Source organism: Podarcis tiliguerta (genome assembly GCF_965153285.1).
Source record: "Podarcis tiliguerta genome assembly, chromosome: 8".
Taxonomy (NCBI): Eukaryota; Metazoa; Chordata; class Lepidosauria; order Squamata; family Lacertidae; genus Podarcis; species Podarcis tiliguerta.
The window spans coordinates 76,879,687-76,899,029 of NC_139541.1; the positions used below are offsets into that span (position 1 = coordinate 76,879,687).

General features: G+C 39.9%; 1 protein-coding gene across 1 annotated transcript; it reads right to left on the reverse strand.

Annotated features, from left to right (window-relative positions):
* Positions 1-308: 308 nt before the first annotated feature.
* PRDM9 (PR/SET domain 9) lies at positions 309-19,102 on the reverse strand. The gene is made up of 10 exons (XM_083454886.1): positions 18,336-19,102; positions 17,638-17,761; positions 16,614-16,718; positions 14,947-15,020; positions 13,185-13,302; positions 11,910-12,050; positions 9,576-9,847; positions 8,797-8,864; positions 7,640-7,821; positions 309-2,436 (listed from the first exon to the last, which is right to left on the reverse strand). The coding sequence occupies exons 1-10, from the start codon at positions 18,789-18,791 to the stop codon at positions 1,118-1,120; spliced, it is 2,859 nt and encodes a 952-aa protein (XP_083311012.1). The 5' UTR covers positions 18,792-19,102; the 3' UTR covers positions 309-1,117.
* Between the last annotated feature and the right edge of the window lie 241 nt (positions 19,103-19,343).

Sequence of the window (19,343 nt, forward strand, 5' to 3'; positions counted from 1 at the left end):
CTTGCAAGGTTCCAAATAATGTATTTTGCAAGTTTAAACAGGCACCCCTGGAGGAGAGTGGCTTGAGCGAAAGCTGTGGAAGAAAGGGGGGGGGGAGCTAAATAAAGAATTAAACATCTTACTCCCCTCCTGCTTCCATTTCTGACTGCTTCCCTCACAAAACTACTTTGGATAGAAGAAGCAGGCATCGCATTTCATAATATGTGTTTATATACAGTGTGTTATTTGGACCAGAGTTTCAGATTAATGTAAAAAGTATATGACAGTTACATTGAACGCTATTTCTTAATTTATGACAGTAACAGCAGTCACTTTTGAAGAAGCCATTTATTAAGATAACATGGGCAGAATATGATTGACCATTGAAATAAAGCCCAAGAGCTGCACAGTGTAAGTGCAAGCACTGTTCAACTGAATTATGGAATCTTGGGATTTCATTGTTAGATGGAAATGTGGCAGAGTTTAGTAGTCAGGGCTGAATCTTTTTCTTCAAATCAGAGCTCCTGAACCTCATTGTAACATTAGCTCATTTTGGAAATAATCTTTAAGTGAAGATTAGTGAAGATTCATCAGTTATAGCATCAGAAAACAGTTTCAGCAAAACATAAAAAGATGCTAGCAGGAGATAATGTAAATGTAGCTTTATAAATTACATCAGGTAACTCCACAAGCAGTATAGCACCCTATGCTTTTTCATATTGGCCCTCAAGAAGAAATGCTTATTACAAAACTTCAACATTTAAAACATAGGCACTTCTTTAATTTTAAATCAGATTGTGGAGCATTAAAAAGCATAAGGGTGAAAAAATGTTCACCAAATAAACTTCTAGGGCTTGCCACACAAAAACTAACTTCTAGGGTCATATACCCAAAATTGTGTCTTTAAGAGCTCTAAATGAGGTGTATGAGCAGTGGTGCTGGCTTTAGAAATAGTTATTTGCGATGAGGTTTCCTACAGGGTAGACAGCAAATGATTAGAGCCCTGCTTATTACAGCAGATGGGGAAATGCACCAAAACTGCTAGATGAGCAGAAATGCAGAGCTGCTTACTTTATGACTAAAAACATTCAGCACCATACTCTGTACTGGAACTGGTAGCTCTATCAACTATGCTACACTAAGGTGGCTTCTCTCCTGTGTGTGTTTGCATGTGAATGGCCAGGTATCCTGACTGGCTAAAGCTTTTCCCACACTCTCCACATGAATATGGCTTCTCTCCTGTGTGCGTTCGCATGTGGGAGGCCAGGGGTCCTGACTGGCTAAAGCTTTTCCCACACTCTCCACATGAATATGGCTTCTCTCCTGTGTGCGTTCGCATGTGGGAGGCCAGGGGTCCTGACTGGCTAAAGCTTTTCCCGCACTCTCCACATGAATATGGCTTCTCTCCTGTGTGCGTTCGCATGTGGGAGGCCAGGGGTCCTGACTGGCTAAAGCTTTTCCCGCACTCTCCACATGAATATGGCTTCTCTCCTGTGTGCGTTCGCTTGTGGATGGCCAGGGGTCCTGAACAGCTGAAGCTTTTCCCACACTCTCCACATGAATATGGCTTCTCTCCTGTGTGTATTCGCTTGTGGGTGGCCAGGTCTCCTGACTGGCTAAAGCTTTTCCCGCACTCTCCACATGAATATGGCTTCTCTCCTGTGTGCGTTCGCTTGTGGATGGCCAGGGGTCCTGAACAGCTGAAGCTTTTCCCACACTCTCCACATGAATATGGCTTCTCTCCTGTGTGTATTCGCTTGTGGGTGGCCAGGTCTCCTGACTGGCTAAAGCTTTTCCCACACTCTCCACATGAATATGGCTTCTCTCCTGTGTGCGTTCGCTTGTGCCTGGCCAGGTGTCCTGACTGGCTGAAGCTTTTCCCACACTCTCCACATGAATATGGCTTCTCTCCTGTGTGCATTCGCTTGTGCCTGGTCAGGACTCCTGACTGGCTAAAGCTTTTCCCGCACTCCCTAAATGAATATGGCTCCTCTCTTGTGTGTGTTTGCATGTGAGTGACCAGCACGGATGAGTAGCTGAAGCTTCTCTCACACTTTCTAAATGAACATGGCCTCTCTCCTATACATAATTGTCGGGCTGGGTGTGACAACTGCTTTAAAGTTGCCCCATTTTCATTGCATCTAGAAAACTGAGTTCTACTCTGTGTCTCTTTGTTTATATCTTTTAAAAACAGTGTCTCCTCATCTTTATCTTTGTAAACACAACTTGGCACTTGGTGCTGCAGCATAGTTCTGTTTGAAGCACTATTTGTGATTTTGAATAGAGATTTCTCTGCTAGTATATTTTCAGGTACTTCAGGCTGTATTCCATATCCTGAATGCTTCCATTTCATATGTCTGTGAAGGTAATCTTTGAAAGTGAAAGCCAATTTGCAGCAGGGACACTGATGACAGGTGATACCTCGCTCCTGTATCAAACGTGAATTCTGCCTGTGTACTATTTGAGAACAAACAAAATTTGAGTTTTAGTAACTATTTTCAACCATGCATGACAAATGGGCATATGGGACTACATTATTTAGGAAACTACAGCACCCAACAAGCTCACTGAGAGCCAAGGAAAAAGACACATGCCAAAACAGAGGGTTGTCCTGAAGGAGCAAGCGACAGGAATAAGACCAAGGCCGACCAGAGCATTCAGAAAGGTCATATTGGATACAGTGGTCGAAACAGCATCATTGACCATATTACATGCATGGGAAACAAAATAGCTTTGAAGATATCATTGCAGAAGTGTTTTACACAATAAAATGAACAAGGGCTCTAAGACGTATTTTGTTTTTATTAAATAATCAGTTAAAATTAATTTTAACTATTCTCATGAATATGTGAATTATTTCAGGCTCAAAGAGACCTTAAACCTGTTCAAAAAAGTAACTTTTTTGGTAAAAAAATTACTTTAAAAACAATTTATTTTATAACCACAAAAAACACCCTCCTTATTTTTAAAACATAACAAGTACATGGTTAGCCCATTCTACTACAAAAGTATGATACATGTGTTAGTTGTGGTTTGCGCGCTATGGCTTATTGAACCTACCAGGAATAAAATGACAAAAATTCACTTTGAATGGTCAGTGACCCTTTTCTGTGGCACTTAATACCATTTTTATACCTTATTTTGAAAGAGACCACAATTAGCATTATTTTGATACCAAAATAAGCACAATTGGTTAAAAAAAAAGCAAAACACAAGGTTTTTTTCTAAACTGACTCAGAAATTGCATTAGCCTAAATTGCACAAAAATTGAAATTTTCAAAAAATTCTCCTGCGCCCGATTTTGGACAAAAAAATCTTTAAAAATTAATTTGAAGTTATCTCATAGGTATATGAGATAACATTTCGTACAAAGATTTCCATAATAAAAGACAAAAGTGGAAAGGACCTAACAGAAGCAGAAGACATCAAGGAGAGGTGGCAAGAATACACAGAGGAACTATACTAGAAAGAAATGGATGTCTCGTATACCCTAGTAAGTGTGGTTGGTGACCTTGAGCCAGACATCATGGAGAGTGAAGTCAAATGGGCCTTAGAAAGCACTGCTAATAACAAGGCCAGTGGAAGTGATGATATTCCTGCTGAACTATTTAAAAATTTAAAAGACGGTGCTGTTAAGGTGCTACACTCAATATGACAGCAAATTTGGAAAACTCAGCAGTGGCCAGAGGATTGGAGATCAGTCTACATCCCAATCCCAAAGAAGGGCAGTGCCAAAGAATGCTCCAACTACCGCACAATTGCACTCATTTCACACGCTAGCAAGGTTATGCTTAAAATTCTACAAGGCAAGCTTAAGCAGTATGTGGACCGAGAACTCCCAGAAGTGCAAGCTGGATTTCGAAGGGGCAGAGGAACCAGAGACCAAATTGCAAACATGTGCTGGATTATGGAGAAAGCTAGAGAGTTCCAGAAAGACATCTACTTCTGCTTCATTGACTATGCAAAAGCCTTTGACTGTGTCGACCACAGCAAACTATGGCAAGTTCTTAAAGAAATGAGAGTGCCTGATCACCTCATCTGTCTCCTGAGAAATCTCTATGTGGGACAAGAAGCTACAGTTAGAACTGGATATGGAACAACTGAGTGGTTCAAAATTAGGAAAGGAGTACGTCAAGGCTGTATATTGTCTCCCTGCTTATTTAACTTATATGCAGAATTCATCATGCGAAAGGCTGGGCTGGATGAATCCCAAGCCGGAATTAAGATCGCCGGAAGAAATATCAACCTCAGGTATGCAGATGACACAACCTTGATGGCAGAAAGTGAGGAGGAATTAAAGAACCTATTAATGAGGGTGAAAGAGGAGAGCGCAAGATATGGTCTGAAGCTCAATATCAAAAAAACGAAGATCATGGCCACTGGGCCCATCACCTCCTGGCAAATAGAAGGGGAAGAGATGGAGGCAGTGAGAGATTTTACTTTCTTGGGCTCCATGATCACTGCAGATGGTGACAGCAGTCATGAAATTAAAAGACGCCTGCTCCTTGGGAGAAAGGCGATGGCAAACCTAGACAGCATCTTAAAAAGCAGAGACATCACCTTACCAACAAAGGTCCATAAAGTTAAAGCCATGGTATTCCCAGTAGTGATGTATGGAAGTGAGAGCTGGACCATAAAGAAGGCTGATCGCCGAAGAATTGGTGCCTTTGAATTATGGTGCTGGAGGAGACTCTTGAGAGTCCCATGGACTGCAAAAAGATCAAACGCATCCATTCTTAAGGAAATTAGCCCTGAGTGCTCACTGGAAGGACAGATTGTGAAGCTGAGGCTCCAATACTTTGGCCACCTCATGAGAAGAGAAGACTCCCTGGAAAAGACCCTCCTGTTGGGAAAGATTGAGGGCACAAGGAGAAGGGGACGACAGAGGACGAGATGGTGGGACAGTGTTCTCGAAGCTACAAACATGAGTCTGATCAAACTGCAGGAGGCAGTGGAAGACAGGAGTGCCTGGCGTGCTCTAGTCCATGGGGCCACGAAGAGTCGGTCACGACTAAACAACAACAACATAGGTATATACACATTTTAAAAATTGAAGAAAAGCTGAGTTGTGAGAGCACATGGCAGTAGGTGATTTGGCTTGGAATGACCCAAAATCTGGAGGTGTTTTTAAAATACTGCAATACTATTGAATGCAAATAAAATCTAAATTTGGTGCTTTAACTATATTAAAATAGTTCTGAGAGAGAATTTCTTCTATGCCAAATGCATTTCTTATTTTTTAAGATAACCCCTGAATACAGGGGAAATTAGATATTTGCACAAGAGACAACTACTGTATATGATGAAATTCTTCCTAATATTACAACAACTGTAGCATTGTTGTGACCTTGGTGGGGGTATGTGTGTGTCAGCCTGTAATATGCTGGAGTCTCTTCATTGTTGAACTAGCCAGGCAAATTCATTGGTGAGTTAATGGCCCTAAGTATAGTCAATGATATAACAAAAGAAGTTGTTCTGTGCCAGAGGACAAATGGGTGCCCCCCTCACCTGACTGGTAGTTAGAAGGACAATAGCCAGAGTTGTGTGTGACACCTGGGCTAGAAGCAGGCAGAAGCCAGAAAGTGAGAGCCATGCTTGATTTCTGTTTGAAAAGGGTGTGACTATGGAAGAAGCAATATATTTTGGGGTGTTGATGGGGTGAGTCCCTCCATCATAGGCTCAGGTTATATATTTGTATAAATTAAAAAATCCTAAAGACACAACAGATTCTGATGTCCCTCATTCCTAGAATCTCTGGAATTTCACACAGCTCAGAGAGTGGGGTGATGTTCAACAATATATTGGCATGTTATGTGAGGGGGTCTACCATGAGCCAAGGTGTGGCAACCTCCCAGCTGATGGATTTTGGCTGAGGGGGAAAGCCAGATCTAACCAATGTGGGACAATCCACTGGGATATTGTCCTGCACAAGCTCCCATTGAAATAATTATGAGGCCTCCATTCCTTTTAAAGAGACATACACAGAATAATATCCTGGTGGACTATGTCTCATATTACTGGCAGGTGTGTTGTTACTTCACTTTCCTGCGGCAGTCAGTAATATTACTTGTGCCAGCCTGCTCAAGGCGGGCACTGTTCCCATGCTCTATGATGGAATTACTTTATACTTCATGTACTTTCTATAAAAAAAAAAAGTTCTCTTCCGCTGTACCACAAGTTAAGAGTTCTATTTTGCCCTTAAAATAAAGAGTAGTCATGTTTCACTGTCTAACATACTGTAATTTTACAATCATTCTTCCTTTCTCTTTTATTATTTAGTGCTTTCCAGTCTCTGCACCACCCTTTCCAGAGCTGGAGAGTATGTTCCTTAGAGAGCAAACAAGCTATTTCTTCATGCAGAAGACTTTCTCCAACCCCATTCCATGCACTCTGTGTTTGAGAATATTACATCACTGCTCCTAAACTAGAGATAGCAAGTATTAAAAAACAAAATATATTTCTCATATGGAAAGGCAGCCATATTTTCCACAACCATGCTGAGTAGATGAAACAGTAGTGGTATAGTTTACTTGAGCTACCTGAAAAATGCTACACAGGTTTTTTACACATATATGCTTTCATAAAACAGAAAAAGCCCAGTAAGGCTATCCTTCAATGCAGTATTACTATATTTTCAATACAGAGTGGTCACATCATATACATATTTCACTTGCACAAATTCAACAATGTGAGCTCAGCTGCAAGAACCAGTGGGGAAGCTGCAATGGGGTGCGGCAGCCTTCTGGACAAGGGTTGTAGCAGAGGAGGGGGAGAGATACAGGCAGAATAAAAAGGCTAGAATGGATCTGCAGCTTTTGTCTGTGTCTCTCTCTATCTACCCCACTCCTCCTTGCCTCTGCTTTCATCTCTCCCCCACCACTGTTTCCTCACTGGTCACCGCAGCCAAGGGAGCCAGGCTGCCATTCTGCACTCTCTCTTCCTTGCCATGATTCTCCAAAAAGGAGGGGAAGCAATCTGCTACTGCCATCTAAATGCTGCCACCATGTATGCAAGGGTGAGGGAAGGCAATGGAGGCATAGGGCGGGCCTGAGACTTCCCCCACCCCTTGCCAATCAGCAGTCAGATAAATTTGGCTATTTGTGATTTTGCACATACATGCTGCCTCTGGAATGGAATTATCTGAGAGCAAATTCATACAACCATATTGACAGAGCTCAATTTTTGGATGTGTTGACAGTGGCCATGTGTTGCTTCAGAATATTGCCCAAATTGCAACTCACCCCTAAATACTATTCCATTTAAAAAACTGAAATTGGGATGTTTTAGCAGGAGTGTGGTACATATGAGAAGACTGAAGAACTGGAGTCATGTTCAAAAGTCATACAACCACTACCACTATGTCAAAAACTCAGCACCAGTCTTTTCAGCCCACATATTCACCATGCAAAATTGATCCTAATCCTTGTGCATTTCTCTGAAACATGAAAACTTTCCCCCAGCTGTCCTACATTTCTCTTACCTCAACCACCCTTCTAGCTCTATAATTCTATGATTCTATGAACTAGTCCTTTAGATTTATATAACGCATAGAAATATGAAGTTATCCTTAGATGTGTCTAGAATGCTGTTTAAGACAAACAAAACAAGCAATAACAGACCAGTGTTAGGGGAGATTTAAAACAATGCATGATTATTATACCTTTTCTTGATTTCCATTTAGAGCCCCACTTGATGCCAAGCTCCTTTCCATATTCTTCTCCGTACCAAACCAGAAGCTCAGAATGAATAAGGATTATTTTACATGCTCTGTAGTAGATTTTCCCATGATACTGGAAGGCAACAAGATTTTGCTCTTCCTCATTCCGGGCACAGTTAACATACCTGAAAGTTCATTGTTAAGAGGGTAACTAAAAGTACTCAGTCAGGGAAGTTGGAAATTAGAGAAGTACTATGAAGCATAACAATTGCATTACTTTCTTCTATTATTCAAGTAATGAAATGTACAGCTGAAATATTTTAAATTTGTTGAACACTGCGCATATTATACACTGGAGCTTACAACCCACAACAGAATTTTGTAAAATAAACTTTGGTCTTCTTATCTGTGGTAACTTCACTTTCTTTTTTCATAGTGGTAGAAGAATATCTTTGTCTGGGTTGCTCCTCCCATTCATTTCAGAAGCAAGACTTATGCAGACCATCAGGCATTTGCTCTACTAGGAATGATGAACCCATAGCTTTGACTGATCCCACTAAGCAGTTTAGCGGCCCACCACTATCTTTCCAAACCAAGATATTCTTTTTACCTTTGAAAGGTGCCACTTCTCCCTCTAGTACTGGCACTACTGAACTTTGGTAAATAGTGTGCAATTTGCACAGCAGTATGCAGAAAAAATACCCTGGTAAGACTGCTGTTGAAAGGACAAAGAAAACTTAACATTTATTACTCATGGAGGAAGAACCATTCTATGTATAGATTTTACATGTGGCCAAGATGTAGCCAAGATGTTGACACTAGCACAAGCTAACTCATACTGACTACCCGGAGAAGTAGAAAAGAATTAAAGCCTAAAAGGAAGTGATCTACTTTACCAGCAAGCATTTACTAAAAGAGAATGAATCAGTGAAGAAGGAAGAACAGGTTGCATTTCTATCTATTCCTCACCACAGTTCAAGCACGTTATTGTAAATGTTGTGCTTTACTCCCAACAGTTAAAAGATCTTAAGAGCATGGACGGTTAACCTGTAGTCACCCAGAACGACATGTAAGTCATTCTGTTCTATTGGCCTTTCCATGTGTATGAAGACCCTTGTTTTAAAAGTCTCTCTTCATTTAGTTTGATCAAAGATGTTTACCTCATCCAGTTGGAATTAGTTTCATCCTTTCCATCAATGTAAACATAGCAGTTTTGCCCTCTAGTAATCTGTAATTAAAATAAACACGAAACACACACATCAATATGGGAGCACTACAACATATAGGATGTTAAGGAGCTCTGCTCCCCTGCTTGCTTTGCTCATCAACCCCCCCCCCCCACATTAACCTCTTAGAGTTTCCCCTTCCCACTGTATGCAACTACTAAGCCCCCTTTTCACCCTCAACCCTACATTTGAAAGCACTACTCTCGTTTCTGTAGCCCTGCTTTGCACCCGTTTTCACCTCCACCTCCATGTCTTCCCCTTCTTTTGTGCAACCCCAACAGGCACACAGACCACCCCAATGGTAATCTCCTGCATCTTCCTCTTCCCACATATTGCAACTACTAAGAACCCTTTTCACCTTTTGCCTAATTATGAAGCCACCCTCCCCACCTATTCTGTAGCTCTGTTTCCTGGCAGGCTTGTTTTCTGGATTCTCATCATTTTCTTTCTAGGAGTTTTCCTGGAGTTTTAAAACTTTGTGTTTAAATAATCTAGAATAGTCTAGGTGGGGAAATATACCGTACTTTTTATTTTAATAATACAATTCACTTTGAATAAACAAATAAGCAGAAGCAACAAAATATTGGTTTGGGTGAGAAATACATTTTAAGAATTTCCCTGGCTTTTTTGCTTGAGGTATATTTCATTCATTCAGGAAGGTGGTACTCTACACGAAAAGTTCTTAAAATAAAAGTGCTGTGTGTAAATCATACCAGCCAAGAATAACCACTGTTGGCTGCTTCTTCTTCCTCTGTGATTTTCCCTTCGTAGGGCCCAAAATGAATTCCTGGAGGCAGAATTTCTCCTTCATTCCAGACTCCAAAGCCAGCTTTGGGGATACCTGAAGGGCCAATTCTCAAACCTGGGGGTAAAGTGAGGGTGGCCCTCTCTTCCAGTCCTATTTCTACTGCTGTATCCTTGATGAAAACTGGAGAACCATGAACTGAACATTCATCAATAAAGAATAGCAGGCAGTATTCACAAACTAGGAAGGGAAAGAAAGATAAGTGAGACATGATGTTGCAGGACGTTTTTTCCATCAATAAGTTTATTTCTTTTTTCAGATATCTACAGTTATGATTGGCAATCTATATAAATATTTAAAGTTGTAAAACTTGGGGAATTTGTGTCAATGTGCAATAATTATTACAATGAATTTTCTAGTTGGCTCTCCAACTGAGGCTCTGGTCTTGTTGGGGAATGGTGATATGGACAAGGCTATTGTACTGCTTCGGGGGATAAGGATGCCAGGGGTGGGAGTCTACTTATGGGACAGTCCAAAGAGCAAGGTTGGGTTCACAACCTAAGGTCATATTGAGGGGGAATATATTGAGGGGCAATAAGAGAAGCAAAGTCCAGTCTCAGGCCGAAGTCACAAAGAAAAAGAACACAGGTTCTCAGGAAGGCAGCACAGAGCACCAAGAAGCTGGTTAATGGAAGTTGTTCCAATAAACTTTCCTAAGGACTGAATAAATTTTTCCAGGAGCCTGCTAAGCCCCACCTTAGACATAGCATATGGTCAGCAGATAATCTAATTGCAGCAGACAGAATTCTGTCTGGTTCTAGGCATAGTCAGCCTGATAGTTTTTTAAAATAATATTTATTAAATATTTCTTAGTTTACAAAAATATGTGCATTGTCTCTTTTTTTAAGTTGTGTTTCTACAGATCAGTTTCATTTGTTGTGAGACGTTAGTGTTGCAAACAGTATGAGGTTGGGAAGAAAAGATGGGGAAAGTGGGGGAGGGGTGATGGTGTGTGGGATAGTTTTACGGACCCTGATAGTTCCATTTAACAATAGTTCTAGCACCATAGGGTGCTCCAAGGCTTCATGGTACAGCTGGATGAATTCAGGGAAATGTTTCGTTATTTCTTATGTTTGTCATTGCCCATAAATGTTAAGAAGGATTATTTCCCCTGCTGTGCAACCTTGGCATTCCCTATCAGAATGTTGAGTGGTATTGACGTGTTTCCCATTGGATTTTCTTTGGAGAAGGAAGGATTTCCTCCCTAAACTAGTTTAGCCACTAACATTTGGTTGGTTGGTTTTCCTTTTCTTATAGTGTGTAACCATACTTTAACTGCACAATTTCCCTCAAGCTATTACTGACTGTATCTGCTGACTCCGTGTGGCACACTGTGCTCCACAGATGACAGCTGCACTCTAGGAGTGGTTATGGGTAGATGATCTGTCTATTCTTATTCTAAGGGATTGGTCTACATAGTCTTTGGATACTTTCATCTCTATGAGTCTATGAAATATGTGTTTGTTTTTGGCACTTCTATAGCATATGTAGTCCTTTCAAAAACCTCTGTCCAATTAATTCTTACTCAGAGAAGTCCTATTCAAATCAAATGATCTAATTTAGTAATATTAAATATTAAATTAATTACAATGGGTCTAAACTAAGTAGGCCTAGCATTGTCTTTAGCCCTTTATTACAATCTGCCAGTTTCTGACAAATCAAGAACAGCATTAGTTCAGTTCAACTGCCAAAGTTTACTTGTACAGATTCTGACAACATTAAGACCATCTGCTGTTTAGAGAAGGGCTAGGGTAACTGCAGACCTTCTGTAAATTACCCATCATCTGTGAATATAATCAAATTGCGAGTCTATTGTGAATGAATGGCCCATGGCAAACGTATAGGAAATTTGTTTTCTTTTTAAAATGCGGTTAGGAATACTGATTATAGCTCAGGAACTTTTTAGGTGAAAGTCTGATGTACTTTCTTACAAAATGGAGTAGTGTCACAAAAAGAGAGTTTAATAGTGCCAGTGGAATGGCTGTATAGAATTGCTCTTCCTTTTCCAATTTTGGACAATTGTTACAAGCCTGATAAAGGCATTTTAATTAACATAATTTTGATTAAGCACTTTTTAAAATATAAGCATAAAGGGAGAGTTTCTTAGCATTATTAGCATTAGAATTATGAATAAACCTGAACCTGAAAAATATGTAATAGAATATCTAAAAGCACTGTTTTATAAATATTTTTCCAAGGCAACATAAGAATTGAAGATGGAAAATACTGATTATAAACTTACACAAGTAATCATCATCATTTGGCTCATTTATTTCCATATATGTTTTTCTCTCCCTCTTCCGCAAACTATATGTACTAACTTCTTTCTCCTGATCTCTTTTCCTATTCTTTGTTTTCCCCGACAAAGCTTTCTTCTCAATATCTGAAGTATATAATATAATTTTGTAACACATAAACTCATGGAAATACAAGAATTTGAATCACATTAGGTATGTTTAGGTGTTCACATTAGTCCCTGCTTGCCTTGCTCATGTGTAGGATTTACATATAAGCAGAATGCCTAAATATACCTACTTTTGTTTCTGCAAGATGTGTGTAGAACACTGTGGGATATTCTATTCTGGAATGGCATTGTCTCCTTATAATAAAATCTTCTATAGTTTCAGCATTTCTAACAAGTCATATAAGAATAGCAGATGGTAAAAAACATAGGATGAACATACCACACTGGACATGAAGTGACAGATACAGTGTGCTGAGAATTAAAATGTTCCCTATTTCCTCCTGAAGATTTTGCTTGGATGTGCTCCAAAACATTTCACTAGGCATCTAAACAGAATTAGTTATGCTCTTTACTAGCGATGCTTAATTACCTAGATTGGCTGAGAGCCTGGATATGTGACAATGTGGCTCACAGGCAGCAAAATATTAACCAATCTTGCTCCAACCTAGAAATACCATACTAAAACATAGCCCTTTTCAGAATGAGACAAAACCACCTAAAAATCCCCAACTTTCATTAAGCACAATGAATATCTTTTAACATGGACATGTCTGCATTTAAGTGCAGCTTATCAATGTTAGAAATTTAATTCTGAGTCAATTTTCATATTTCATGGTTGCAGGAATGCCTGGTCCTGTTAACATGGATAAGCACACACTTAAACATCACTATTAACGCACCCTGTCCCTTTCATGCCCCATCTCCTTCCATATTTGACTCATGTAAAGTCTTTCACAGTGTAATTGGCTAGGTGGATTTGCACTGCTTGAGCAGCTGCACAGTGTAAGCTCTCTGTCATTTTGCTGCACTGGACTTGAAAACAACATGCAACATTGCTTTTGCTCTTACATACAATTCCATCAATTTTTTTCATCTTACACAGATCGTAAGATCAGATCATTAGAAAAAGTTCCAGTTCCAGTTTTGGAGAGTGCCCTTTACAATTAAATGTCAAAAAGTTTTATAGGCAGCTGTAAAGAACACAGTGGGCAGAGTAATTATTATTTACAGTTGTTAAGAAAATAAATAAATGGCTCTCTACCAAGCACTTACAGGTCTTCGATTCTGCTGCAATGTCTGTAGTATGAACATCTGCACATGTATTTTTGTCAGTTTTCTTTATATGTTCTTGGTCTTTGAAAGTAAGTCCCATAGTGTTTATTTGCTTATTCTGCAACAAAAAGTTGTTTTCTATTAAATCTTAACATCTCAGATAACACTCATAAAGAATATAGAGGGTGCTTGTGAATCATATGTATTTACTGAGTGGTAAAAGTGATCATTTTAATTTAGGTCTTCTTAAATATTTCCACAATGGCAGTTATCATTTAGACAAATTACCAGTTAGTATATTCAGTTATGAGACAGTCCAAAGCCATACTTAATTACTTATTTTTCTCAGGAATCTCTCCTTTGGCTTTAGAGTACAATGTTTAGCAAAAGTACGGTACATGGAAATAACTTTGAACATGTGACTATTATTGCTAACACCCAGAAAGACCTTCAAACGTGAACAGAAAATGAATTGCTGCAGTAATCATGACTTAAATGTATGAACATATTATATATTTGACTTTCAACTCATTAAAATAGCTACATAGTGTCCTCATGTCCAAAAGGTTGTGTTGTCTGGGGCTGACTAGAATTCAAAGCACCTAGAGCAGGGATTGTCAACCTGGTCCCTACTGCCCACTAGTGGGCGTTTCAGGATTCTACGTGGGCGGTAGGGGGTGCTACAGCACAAGCTGAATCCTCCTTCCATCAAGCGCTGGTGGGCGGTAAGGAAATTTTACCATCAAGAAAGATGCATTAGTGGGCAGTAGGTATAAAAAGGTTGACTACCCCTGACCTAGAGGGAATCAGACCAGTGAAGACTGGTCTATTAGGCTGTGTCCACATGAAGCTTTTGAAACACACATGGACTAATATTTCACAGTGTGCTTTCGTATATAGCAGTTTCCTGTGTACAACAGTACACACCTCCATGATATACCATAATCTAAAGCAGCAGCTACTAACTATATTGGCAAGCTAGAGTCCAGCTGTGTTCTGTTACCCTCCCCTCAATTAGTGTTTGCACATACTTTTTAAAAAAGAAAAAAATAGAAAATGTTTTTCAGTCTTGTGTCAGCAAATAGTGTGGGTTTTGTGAACTACAGGTCACCCTGTCAGATGGGTAGCTTATCCTCAGTCTCCTACACATTTGATTCCAGAGTTTGTGTTGATTCCGGAGTTTGTTTCTTTGTTTCAGTTGTTTGTTTTGCTTCTGCCTTTGTTTGAAAGTGTAATGTTATGATCACTGACTACAAAAGTCAGATTGTTTCTCTGAAAGCTAATGATCATGAACAATAAATTTCCACTCAAATAAAAGTATGCCCCCCATGATATAACGTTTGTATGTTTCCAAGAAGCTCTGTAAGAAGGTTTGGTAGAAATATTGTTTAAATAATATGGTAAGATAAGATATACATAGTGCAATATAAATGAAGAAATGTGAAGGCATGTAATAACTACGGAAAATTATCAGACATGTTGATGGAAGTCTAAAAGAAAAAAGACGTGTGATGAATTCTTAATGTTTAATTGTGTTATACATTTGTTTTTATTGGAAAATTAATAAAAAATTATATATATATAAAAATAAAATAAAAGTATGCCCCATCAAACCCTGCTATTATTAATATCTTTATTTCCATATCAGGGCAAACACATTAAATGTTTCTCCAAACTATTTTGATTCTATGTTTGCTAGAACCATCAGACAAACAAAAAAACAGAAATTGCAAATCACTTGAAATATCCGAAAGTATCTTACTTGATCAACAGGGTACTTTTTTTGCTTTTCCTCTTTCCAGCTACTCAGGTTACATGGTGTCCTAAAAGATTTTACTGGAAATAAGAAGCAAACTAACATTTTAGAAATTAAAATACTATCACTGATCGTATAAACCAAAGGGGGGGGGGGTGTATTGTGCAATATACACAAACTTTTGGTGTTTGTACGAGTCAGTCATTTGGAGAAAGCTATAGCTCCAAACCATCCACTAAATTTCTCCAGTACCAACCCCTGCCAGCCAGTTCTCCATGGTAATTTCCAGGAGTATATTTGCAAAAATGTGTTATAATAATAAAAAAATATTATTTATACCCCAACCATCTGGCTGGGTTTCCCCAGCCACTGTTTCACCAATAGAAAGACATTTGGTAGCATGAATTTAAATAAATAGAAACTGAACAGGCAGGTGGTTCTCCTTCAGTTTATGGAATGATAAATACAATGATGCCTCAATAAATGTCTCTTGATTGATTAATGTTTAGAATATTTTCTCTGCATCTTCATTTTTATCTTGACTATGAATGCATCATCACAGGAATGTATCCCATGCTATTACACATTGTGTTGCCAAGAAAAAGGAGTGAACATAGGAAACTGCTATATACGAAATCAGACCACTGGTCCACCCATCTCAGTATTGTTGACACGGTCCAGCAGTGGCCCTCCAGGGGTCCAGACACAAGTCCTTCCCAGCTTTAGCTGGAAATACCAATGACTAAACCTGAGAGTTTTTCTGCACAAAACACATGCTGTACCACTGAGCTCTAGACTTTCCTTATATAATAGGAATGATTGAATATACATGGAATGAATGGGATTACAGGAACAATATGGCAATAACCATATTGTATTGCTGATACAGTATTGAATTAATGAAACATCATTAGATGCTCAGTTTTAGAATGAATATAAAACCATTCTAATGCAAAAGATTAATATTCAATAAAAAGAATACAGCAAAACTGCAACCTGATTTATGCACCAGAGTACACAGTATAGCAACAAAACAGAGGTGGGGAACCAGTGACCCTCCAGTTGTTGTGGGACTCCATCTTCCATTAGCCCCAGCCAGCATGGTTATTGGTGAAGGATTACAGGAGTCATATCTGGAGGTCCATTCATTCCCCATCATTGCAACAGAATATTCATATAGGTAGAGCAAAGGAAAATCAAGTATGAGACATAAGGGCTATTAGTAGTGACGAGCAAAATGAAACAATGTAGATGAGTTGGGTCACATCACATAAACTACATTTTGTTACATTCATCAGCTGCATCTCACAAAATTAACATAACTAAAGTAAATAGATATGTCATTCACCAGAAAGAAACAAATGCAGTCAGCCTTAGAGCATTTATCTTTCAATTATAGCTATGATGGCTAAATGGAATGCCCATGTTCAGATATATGCTAAGTTGATTGACGGGACAACAAAAAGGGGGGGCGGTATTGCCTTCATGCCCTGCTTATGGGCTTCCCAGAAGTATCTGGCTAGGCACTGTGGGAAACAGGATGGTCTGTTCCAGCAGGATTTTTCTTAGGCTTTACTGCTGGTGAGGGGCGCGGCCTTCAAAGAGTTCTATGGCCCATATAGAGAAGCCTGGAGGGCTGCATGTATTCAGGAATGACTATAGTAATCATTTACCCATAGATTTTGGTGTCCATTCCTCATCGGACTCAGAGGACTCATTTGTAGTTTTGGGAGGTTGCCGTGCATGATACATAAATGTTGGTTTAGGTGTAGGAAGACCTAATAAAAAATATCAGGTATAAGATACTATCAAAGTTGTTGTCTGCAAACATCTTATTGAAAGAATGCTTCCAGAAATTTGTCTCTGTTCAACTGATGTCAAGTGCCAATAAAAGACAAAATAATCAATGCTATGGTATTGTGCTATGGGAAAACCAAACCCTCCCCCGCCCCACTCCCCAGAATCTGTATCCAATGTGAGAGGCTTCATATCACTTGCCACATAGTATACCTAGCCACAAGTTTTTGTTAAAAAGAAAAAGTACTGTATCAGTGAAAGACCAATCTATCCTCTGCAGTCCACAACATGGGGGAGGTGTGGGAAAAGGAGACAAATGTTTCAATGGTATCTTACAGAGCAATTCTAAGAAACTCAAAAGCCCTATTACTTTTAATTGGGGTCTACACCCAGGAAAGTAGATTGGATTGCAGCCAATGTGCAACTTAACTGATGCAACCCAGTAACTTAACTTAATCAAGTGAAGATATGCTTGGAAAAGAATTTGAATCCAGACCTCCCAGGTACAATTTCAGCATTATTTCTGGCTTCATACTTCTTTCATTAATCTCCCTTTGCCTTCTCTACTGGTCCTAATTCTACCTACAGAGTTCTAAATTTTAACCTTTTTACATAATTAATATATGGTGTAGTTGAGCTGAGCTTCAGGCTGTAATCATTGAGAAGCAAATAGATGCTTTAGCCCTTGGAAGCCTGGCAGTTATACTTTTAAATACATGCTAAAATATAGGCTTTGCTAACTTTAACGTGTCACATAGATGAATCCTTTGAAGGTTACTATTTGATAAAGGTAAAATATGGTGCTAGAGTGAACAATTCTTCAGTTGTTCTTTAACTCAGAGATCTTATTGCAGCTAAATAATCCATACTCCTTGCTTACTTTTCAGTAATTTCTCTCACCTAATTGAGTCATAAACTCATAGTTCTCTTTCATATTCTTATAACGAATTTTTTCCCATTCTCCCATTTCAGCCCATTGCTCTTTAGGGAAGTAGATGGCCAGCCCTTTAAAAGTATCTTCAGCCTAGTACACAGGAAGAAAGTGGATACAGACACATAATATCATGTGTTTAAATGTTTTACTTAGAAACAAGCACTTTACAAGTAAAGTGAAATCAATCAGTGAAATTACACACTTTAATCACACGTTTAAATTTGCACACCAATTAATTGATGGGTCTAACAACAAGCTAAGTTGCTGGGACTGCTCTTGAAAGTCCAGTTGTTGTACAAGCTGAGCAGCTGCCATACTTTACCATGTCCCTGAACCAGATCTATGCCAACTTTAAATGATTGCTGCATAATATCAGGCATGGGCAACTACAGATAAAGTGTCATGTGACTGTAGCATGATTGTCAAGGTTCCCATCTTTATGGACCTCTCCAGCAAGAACTGAGTTACACGTGAAATCTTATTCTTTACACCCCTTAAATTGTATTTTATTTCCCCATTATTTTTATTTAATTAAAACATTCGTGTGTGACTTCCCCAAGCCTGCAAAATTGCTAAAAGAAGCAAGTCTCCACTTGCAGAAGCTTGCCACGTTTTAGGATGGAAGGTCTCTTTACGGGATATTTGCTTACTCCAAATTCCTCACCTTGGGCTTTTGCCCCCTTTTCTTATGGCTCGGCTTTTTGACCCTCTCTGTAGAACCTCTGTCTAAGCAACTATTTTTTGGGCTACCTGACCCCGTCCTCCCCACCTCAACACTTTTTGTAAGAAGAGAATCAGAAGGAGGTGGTGTCCCACTGTCTCCTTTCTCCAAGGGCTCTCCTCTCAGATCCCTGGGATCTTTCTCCATGAGATCTCCCCCACTGGGAACAGGCCATTCAGCCTCAGTTGCCCTCTTCCCTGGGGTATCGTTTTTGTCAGATGCCTCTCTCCTCATCCCTCCCGCTTCTCCCCTGCTGAAACTGCCCCTGCCCTCCTGCCCTTGGCATTCATCATCCCTGAGCATCTCTTCCCACATTCCCTGGGCTCCTGCCCCAGCTGGCATTTTCTGCCCTCTTTCCTGGGCTTCTGTCCCAGTGGGCATCTCAGCTCCAGATGCCATTTCTCTCCCCCTCCCTCAGTTCCCAAATTTCAGCCCAGTTTAATCATCTCTCCCTCCTCAGTCTCCATCCATCCAAGCCAATTTTCTTTCTCCCCTTTTCTCCCTCAGCCCAAACTGGGCATTTCCTCCTTTAATCTTGGAGAGGGGATTCAGCCCTAGACTTTCGGCTTCCCTGCTCTACACGCAGCGAGGGAACTGTTTAAACTTCGCCCCTCTCTGAAATCCTCCCCGCCACAGCCGAGGCTTTTCGCTCAGCCCCACAGAATCATCTCCTTCCCTCAGCGAGAGGGAAAAGGCGCCAAAAATCGCGCGAGCCAATGAGCGGCAGGAGCTGGTGAGCTGCAGCCAATCAACGGGTAGCGCGGGAAATTTCTCTCTCCTTTTTTACAGGTGTCTCACCGCCAGGGTGCTGCGTTCGTTGGTGGTGGGTTTTTTGTTTTACCTCAGGCAAGAGGGTGGGGGGGGGAGGGGCAAGTGTAGAAAAGCGGGGAATCTTCTATCCTGAGGAAAATGTTTCCTTGCAAGGAAAGGAATCCACGATTTCATGGGGAA